Below are 8801 nucleotides of genomic sequence, written 5' to 3'. Positions count from 1 at the left end.
TGTCTGTCTGCTATGTGGCAAGTGAATTAGTTGTGGTGATGGGTGATGATGACGGTAATATGTGTGTCTGTGCGTTTGACAGTGACGGTGAGAAAACTGTGGTCTCTGAGGGCTACAGAGTACATTTGTTTTTCATTAAAACATGAATTAACATATCAGTATAAATTAATAATAAAGCATGCATTTAGGGCAATAATTACAAATCTTTATTATTTCATTATCAAATCCCTTTTTAGTCTCTATTATTAAAAGTAAAAAAAAATATTGAAAAACTGTATACTTACACTGATTGTTTAGTCCAACCAACAGTCCAAAACTCAAAGATAATCTACATACAATTATGTAAAGCTGCATATTATCAGATTGGAGAGATCAACCAATCATTCAAGCACTTGTGGGGTCTATAAAATATCAGAAAAAGTGAAGAAATGCCCATCACAATTTGCCTACAGCAATGCCTTCAAATGGCTTTCTTTCTCCAACCAACAAAAAGATATTCAATTTACAATGACATAAAACAGAGAAAAGCAGCAAATACCCTCATATCAGAGGCTTTGAATTTTTTGTAGTTGTAATGTTAAATGACTAAAAACAATTAAACAATTATGAAATATATATCTATTAATTAACTAGTTGTGAAATACTTAAACAAAACATCAAGATGCTGGATGATCCCTTCACAGTTGTCCCACTTATACTGCTTTCAAGCACCCATCGTGTGCTTCAACTAAATTGTCATTACAGCTACGGAAATCACTGACACATCTGGCATGCATTCAAGTGTTTCTCCTCAAAAGCAATCAAAAGGCGGAAAAAAGGCCTTGAAAAGTGATTTTGGTTACTTTCCCCGCTTTTTTTGTGGCACGGATCCACGTCCTGCTGCGACAGAAGACTGAAGAGATGAGGAGCAGTCATGAAACATTTGTTTTCAAGAATTTATTAGCCCACTGTTTTTTCCAAAGCCAATTTATTTACAAAGAGCATGATGAGACAAGTGCATAATGCAACATTTTTACCATCAGTTGATGGTTTCGGTGCTCTTGACCCTATCTCATAGTTAACTCAAGTATCATAAAATAACCACTTTCTTAGCCACATTTACTTTCATTTGAACACTACATGTGCACTTAGCTTACAAATTGAAAGGAAAGCAGTCTTTTAAAAGCATTTTCCTCAAAACAGTTGGAAGTCATGGCCTTGACAGATTTGCATTATAAATCGTTTATCCAGCATACTATATTATCATGTATGCGCAATGATTCGTACTATGGGTTTATCATTACTATTGCAGAGGCTGCCCACTTGCGCTGAATTGGTGACCGCCTCTATTAATGTCATAAGAAATGAACTGGCTTTAATAAAATAAACCCTGAGACACTGTCAAGTAAAAAAGGCTGAGGTGCTATTTCTGATAGCAATGGTCATATGTTTAATGTGTGAGAGTCTGGTTTGGACTGTCACATAGCAAAGTCATCACAAACAATAAGATGCCATCTACCTACTGACAGCCTTTGTGGAAAACACCAAATGACCATTTTTTGGGGGATTTAATCTGTCAACATCGTGCTCTACAGTGATTTTTCCCCAATAACTATCAAGATAATGTCATACACCCCAGATAACTTGGCCAATGAAATCCCACTATTATTTTGCCAAATGCCTAATTTTCTCCAATTCAAACTTCAATGGAGTCCATGTAGGCTACAAGCCCAAATGACATTCATTAGACAAAATCTCCAACAGAGACTGAGAAATGATTTTTGGCAAAGAAAATGGTAGTTCTACTTTTTCTATTCTAAAACAAACTATTATTTACCAGAAATAGCCACATACTCTATGCAGCTTCAGAAAACACAAACACGTTTTAATCGGTTTCTTTGGCATATATATATATATATATATATATATATATATATATATATATATATATATATATATATATATATATATTATATTATATATATATATTTTAAAAAGCGTTGGCTCAGTTTGAAAGGCCAATAATGAAAAAATACAGGCAAATTGTTGCACTGTGGCACCCAGCTAAGAAGGTAGCCTTCAAACTAATACAGACTAGAAGCACAGAACTGTAGTTGTGAATAGATTTATAGTCCACAAGGAGAGATAGTGAGCACAGAAAGGAGTGAGTGTGTGTGCATGAGAGACAGAGGAATAGAGGAAGGAGAAAGAGAAGAGAGGATGTTCCTATCAAATCCGGCTAAGTCCCAGTCTGGGAGAGATGGCCAGAAAATAGCTTGTTTTTACTTCACTTCCATCCTTAAGCTCAATTTCCGTAAGAAACTTTCACATAGCTGATGGCTAAAAGCAAATATGACCAACATTACATGTGTGTGCATGCATACAGCAAAATAAAGCACTCTTTGTGTGCAATGTGTGCAGTTTGTATTTCAGGCTTGATGACACCAACAGGAGGATGAAGACAAACGACATGTCAGAAACTGTAGACCGAGACATTGTCATTTTACTGATACACCTGACAGCACATCTCTCTCACACACACACGTTTGGGAGTAGGGGAGGACACTGTTCTCATTTCCTGTCAGTAATAACCATAAAACACTCAACAAGAGTGACTACAAATTAATCACTGGATCACAACGGAAAATAGCTGAACCGCTGTTGGTGTGGCAGTAATCACAGAAAATGACTTCAAGCGTTAATGACTGTTAGGAGTTTTAGCACTGCACTGAAGGCAGTGAGCCACTAAAATCAAAGCCATTAATACTGGAAATTGATGAGTGATCTAGAAGTGTGCCGTATCACAGATATGGCAGCAATTCATCAGACTAGAGCTTCCTTCCTATTTTTCCCTCCCTTTCTTCACATCCCTCCTCGCCCCCTTACCCCTGTCCCTCTCTGTAAATACCACTCTTCAATTATTGACACTGAACTCTGGAGGGGATAAAGACCAGGCATGGCCTTCCCACCTCCAGCGCTATTCACTAGAAAGGAAAGTACACAAACGCATGCCACACACAGACAGACAAATGTCAGGCCGCCCTCCCACCATGACACATAAACAGAACAACAGCAGAGTGTACGAGCACAGCGCATTTTACCTCATATTCCTCAGACTCAATGAGCAGTTTGGCTGTGGTGACGCGAGACTCGTACGGTGGAATCTCATTCTGTAGAAAGAAGACAACACTGTCACCTCTACAGTGTTAACACAAACATGGTTCTTCCTTTGTCTGATAATAACACAATCCAATTTCAAGGTGCAAAAACATTCTGCAGCAATGTGGCTGTTAATCACAGCGAAAGTGTGGGCAGGCTGAGTTCAGATCAACCTGCACCTGAAGATAAGAGTCATAAAAGTGGTGCCACTGGGATCTTTTTCTCAAATCATCACCCCAAGCCCTTATATCACATTTGCTCAGTATTTGAATGTAAACTCAGGTGCCATTTATTTGGCATTATTTAGAACACATCCTTACTTTGACATTACAGCTTATTCTTCCTCTTTGCCAAATTCCCTGTAGTAATTTGCTTACTTCCTTTGTACTCTTTCCTGGTTTTGCCTTGTGCTTTCATATCCGCTCTGGCGCGCACAGACACAGACACACACATAGACACACAGACACACACTTGTTCCATCTTTAATTTTTTATTATCCTTCGTTTCATTATCTCTTACTTTTTATCTCTACTGGTGTCCTTATATTTGTGCTCCCTGCAAAGCACACTGTGACAATCCTGTTAGTTGAAAGTGCTTTAAAAATAAAACTGGGATCTTATGAGCGTTGGTTGCTGTCTAAAAAATACTAAGAGCGCCTCCAACTCACCTGCATGTCTTCCTCTGTGCTGGAAGACGCTGCACTCTGTTTCTGGATAGGTAGCCACAATGCAACACTCTTCAACAGGTATTCTTTGCCTTCCTGAATACAGCAAAATGCATGTACATGTAAATTCTACTAAAGAACTTAAGACACAGAAATCGACTAAAAAGGGAAATATTTTGTTTAAGTTTTGTTTACACGCTGTATCCTAAGTGCTCCATAGATGTCAATGACCTTTTGATTAATCGGAGGTCAATGTTATTTATTGTTTTCAAAATTATTACTAAAGTAACCCAAAATAGACTGTTGCTGGATGTGGGATGCTATGAAGTGTGGCTGGAGCCAGCCTGACCCCTACAGCTCACAACTAATATTACAGAGCCACTTCAGCCTGACAGAACATCTTTGTTTTTCTTCAGTTTGCTGATGTAAGAGCATGAAGAATAATTTTTGATGACAGTTTGCATTATAGGTGTATATCACATTGCCAATACAAAAGAGGTAATTTTATTAGTGGTGCTCACAGCATTAAAAAAAATTATATGAAAAGACAAATGCCTTTCCATTAACAATGCACAGGTTTCTCAGGATAATCCACAGACATCGCTGTGAACAATTTTCACTATGATTTTACCCTCTCTATTAAATGGTTTCCAAGAAACACACAATAGTGTTATTATACCTTACACATGAAATCCCAAGCATGAAGCACATTTTATTATACAATATAAGAGAACTGTAAATGGATGATAATCATGTGTTTTATTCAACGTAAAGATACATTAGTGAATAATTCACAGATTGCAACATCTTAACACTACTGAATTTCTTGCAAAAAAAAATGGTACGAATTCTTTAACATGCTCCACATAATTTTCTTACAGAAAGGTTTTGCCTTGAATGTTGTTTGCCTTTAATAACGGTTGCTAAAGCAACAATACTTGAAAATAATGAAATATTTTTTTAAGTGAGAAAATATAATTATGAAATTCTTTCAAAATCATTGTCAGATGCTCCATACTGCAAAGTTCTTGTGGCATCTTTTCCAAATTGAGTCCAATATATCCTCTCTCATCTCTCTTTCATTTATAAGATGACTATATGACCTCAATGATCTGCCCAGTAATTAACATTCCTATCAGCATAGACCTGTCTGTGTGTGTACATGTTAATGCAAGTGTCCATCTGCTGATTAATGGCATACAATTCAATTTGCTCAGAATAATTAACTCAGCAGATTCCTGCTTTACTGTGGCAATAACTCATCATGTGTGCGTGTTTGTGGGGCGCTCTGGTAGCTCACCTGATTGACAATGCGCACCATGTACAGAGGCTCAGTCCTAGCAGCAGCAGGTGTGGGTTTGATTCCTACCTACGACCCTTTGATGCATTTCATCCCCCACCCCCCACCGCCTCTCCCCCTTTCCTGTCTTCGGCTATCCTATATGATAAAGGCCTAAAATGCCCCAAAAATAACCTTAAAAATGTGTTTGTGTGTGTGCGTGGACTGACCTGGTTTCTCTCTGTACTGAACAGGTAACTTGCCATGAGCTGTAGAGCCTCAGGGTTGTCATGGCGATACTGTAATGCTCTCTCAATGAAATCTTTGCACTTGTCTGCAGCTCCCTCTTCCATGCTACATGAGAGAGAGAGAGAGAGAGAGAGAGAGAGAGAGAGAGAGAGAGAAAAAAAAAAAAAAAAAAAAAAAAAAAAAAAAAAAAAAAAAACAAAAACGTCCACTCATTACCAAAGCAGTAACATGAAATGAGGTTTATAAGACTCAAGACTATAACTGCTCCGGTACCAGAGGTCTGTTAGGTAAATCTCGGCCATGGAGCAGTAGGCTACACAAACATCCTTCGCTGTGGGGAGCTCGGTGTCCTCATCTGGTGGGGCAGCAGCTCCGGCCTGAGCCTGCTTATAGAGCAGAGGGCAGATGTCTTGAAAGATATCAAAAGTTCTGTTAAGTATATCAAAAGAAATTGAACATGACATGCACATTTTTTTACTTAACAATTAAATGATCCCATTAAAAGAAAACACTGCACAACTTTTACATTACATTATTAAATGTCATTTAGCTGACGCTTTTATCCAAAGCGACTTACAACTGCTATATATCAGAGGTTGCACACCTCTGGAGCAACTAGGGGTTAAGTGTCTTGCTCAGGGACACATTGGTTAATGTACCACAGTGGGAATCGAACCCAGATCTCCCACACCAAAGGAATGTGTGATATCCACTGCGCCATCACCTACACCTTCCCTATATTCCCAGAGATTCTCCATCTGAGTATTACGGAGAACATTTTGACATATCACAGCAGAAAGAGCACAGGTGTAAATAATAAAATGAAAAAGGCCTACATGGATTTGAATTATACATAATAGCTCATGCCTTTTGCTTGTTATATAGAACATTTGCTATAAAAAAAATAATAGAGGCTGTCAAGTCAAACATTTTCATGCTATTTCTTATAATTACTGTAAGAAGTCATTTAAAATTACACCAATGACAAATAAGAAATAATGAAAGTTATACAATTTGTGAATTCAATTGGATAAAACAAGTCACTTAGATTAATTAAACACCGGAATTATATTATATTTTCCCCTTTTGCCTTACTTTTTTCCTATCAGATTATTTCTAATTTAATATTACAGGGTTATTATTATTATTATTATTATTATTATTATTATTATATTATTATGTGCCCTGTATACTTATATTATATATTATATTCTCTGGATGCATACTTACTTTGAGCAAAGGTTTTAGGTAACGTGGGGAAATTCTTTAGTTAGTAGTTTTTTTACTATTGAACAGGGAAAACAAAAGAGTATCCAAAATCAAAAGAAAAGCTGTAAAAAAAAAATCCTCTGGACTCATCAAACTTCCCTGTCAGTTCAGTGCTGGAATGATCCACACATAAGCTCAGAGAACGTCTGAAGTGTTTGAGAAAGTCATCAGATGCAGAATCACTTTGTAATTATGCCTTATGTCTCCAAATACAGGAGTACTTGAATCAAATATGTGGTCTTCTTTTGAAGATATTCAAAATGTAGACATGCTAGACCCTATTTTGATAATTGTGTCCCACCTGTATCAGTGTTGAATTTTGTATTGTTTTAACTGAGGAACAGTTGTCTGTCATTGCTGTATGTGAGTAACATGATGGTGCTTACATTTTTAAGAATAAGTAATTAATCATGAGGGACGGTAATACTACAGGTAACCATAATAACTATGCACTATGTCCGCTATAATGTGATGAATTTATTGATGGTCGTTCAGTTGAACTGATACAACTAGATAGATTAGCAAAAAATTGCCGCTGCAACACAGATGTCTTCTTACTTGATGGTTTTATTTCTTAAGGTGCATAACAGTGACTAACGTTTCAATGTAAGGTTACAGCTTCATCACAGTCCTTGGAGAGAATGGGCAATGAAGCCCACTGTTAGGCACCTTAAGAAATAAAACCATCAAGTAAGAATCTGTGTTGCAGCTGCAATTTTTTGCTATTTTATACTGTTGTGTCCTGCCTTGGTTGCACCGGATTGTTGTGGTCTGCAGAAGCGCAGAGAACTTTCCCTTTTTCTTCCCTTTTTTTCCTGACAATTAGATAGACCTTTGTTATGACAAGGTGACATGTATGCCTGCATAGATAGATAGATAGATAGATAGATAGATAGATAGATAGATAGATAGATAGATAGATAGATAGATAGATAGATAGAAAAGTATTTCATATATTGTTCAACAGCACCCTCTTGTGAAGATATATACAATTACCCAAACATGTAAGTTGATGTAGAATATCTATAACCACAGAGGGAATGTGAGTGTGTATGGGAGTGCACTCACTGTGGTCTGTACTTGTTTGTCCAATGCCGACAGAAGGACTTGTATTCCTTTAGTGTAGTAGTCCACAGCCTCCTGGCCTGTGTGGATTTGTCCCAGGTACATATACTTACTGTGGCCTACATCTGGGCTCAGCTCCACTGCACGCAGAAAAGCTTAGAGATAATTGGTCAAGGAGGCTCACTCCACTCAATCAACATGGAAATATAAAAGTGCTTAAATAAAATGACTGAGTTACACGCAACAAGAAAGACGAAACCTGAACAAAGGATATTCCTTTAGCTTTCTGTGTGTCTCCTAGTTCAGAGCAGATGTGTCCCTGCATGTCTAGAGCTAGCAGGTTGGTGGAGTCCACATCCAGGGCTCGTTGACAGAAAAGACCAGCCATCTCAAAGTCAAAACTGTCCATGCATTCCTCTGTCTGTACAACAAATGATCACACAACATAATAACAAACATGCAGCAGATGATCTGAACAAAAAATACATTTCGAAAGGCAAGAAAAATGTAGGCCGTGTATTGTTGGAAATACAGTATCTTGTCAATATCACCTTCTCTAGTAGCTGTTGCACAGAGTACTTCTCAGCTGTCTTCTTCTTGGCTTTTTCATGTACTCTTAGTTTCATCCTTTCTTGAGGTGATAATCCAACAAACCCTGCATCTGCTGTGATTAAATAAGTGGAGAGTCAATGTTAGTTTAGTCTCATTTAGGCTAATAGTCGAAAGAGTTTAAATCAAAGCACATCAGGTAAATTTCGACTAACTGCTGTCTGAGAGGTTGACGTTACATACTGTAAATAACTAGCTAGCAAATTTGTTGGACCACTGAACAAAATTACTGTTTGGGCGGTTCTCCTTCCTCTTCGGCTTGCTTTTCTTTTTTCCCTTTGCCTGTCCTCCCATAGTGGTGAAAAATACAGCTTATATTTTCACAATTTGTCCTCTAAACAGACTTTTCACAAAGTGTGAATCTACCAGACAGTATGGAATCTACACGCGTGGAAAGCAAGCTCAGTTGCGCTACGAGTGCAGTGCGCATGCCCTAAGCAGTGACTGTGTGGCTGCTACGGAGAGAGATAGTGGACAAAATATTAACGGTTCTGAAATAACCTTTATTACACTAAAGCAAAATAGGAC

General features: G+C 37.7%; 1 protein-coding gene across 2 annotated transcripts in view; it reads right to left on the bottom strand.

Annotated features, from left to right (window-relative positions):
* Positions 1-8710, bottom strand: part of si:dkey-12j5.1 (probable assembly chaperone of rpl4) — a 27328-nt gene extending 18618 nt beyond the window's left edge. The window contains exons 1-8 of one of the 2 annotated variants that reach the window (XM_039805895.1): positions 8504-8710; positions 8216-8328; positions 7939-8085; positions 7668-7820; positions 5604-5716; positions 5312-5435; positions 3806-3898; positions 3081-3149 (exon numbers count right to left, since the gene is read on the bottom strand). In XM_039805895.1, coding sequence (XP_039661829.1) covers positions 3081-3149; positions 3806-3898; positions 5312-5435; positions 5604-5716; positions 7668-7820; positions 7939-8085; positions 8216-8328; positions 8504-8567 — 876 coding nt within the window. In that variant the 5' untranslated portion in view covers positions 8568-8710. The remainder of the gene's footprint in view (positions 1-3080; positions 3150-3805; positions 3899-5311; positions 5436-5603; positions 5717-7667; positions 7821-7938; positions 8086-8215; positions 8329-8503) is intronic. The other variant, XM_039805896.1, reaches the window with a different exon arrangement.
* Between the last annotated feature and the right edge of the window lie 91 nt (positions 8711-8801).

Source organism: Perca fluviatilis, chromosome 7 (genome assembly GCF_010015445.1).
Source record: "Perca fluviatilis chromosome 7, GENO_Pfluv_1.0, whole genome shotgun sequence".
Taxonomy (NCBI): domain Eukaryota; kingdom Metazoa; phylum Chordata; class Actinopteri; order Perciformes; family Percidae; genus Perca; species Perca fluviatilis.
Note: the sequence above shows the minus strand (reverse complement) of the source record. Positions and strands in the feature narration are given on the sequence as shown.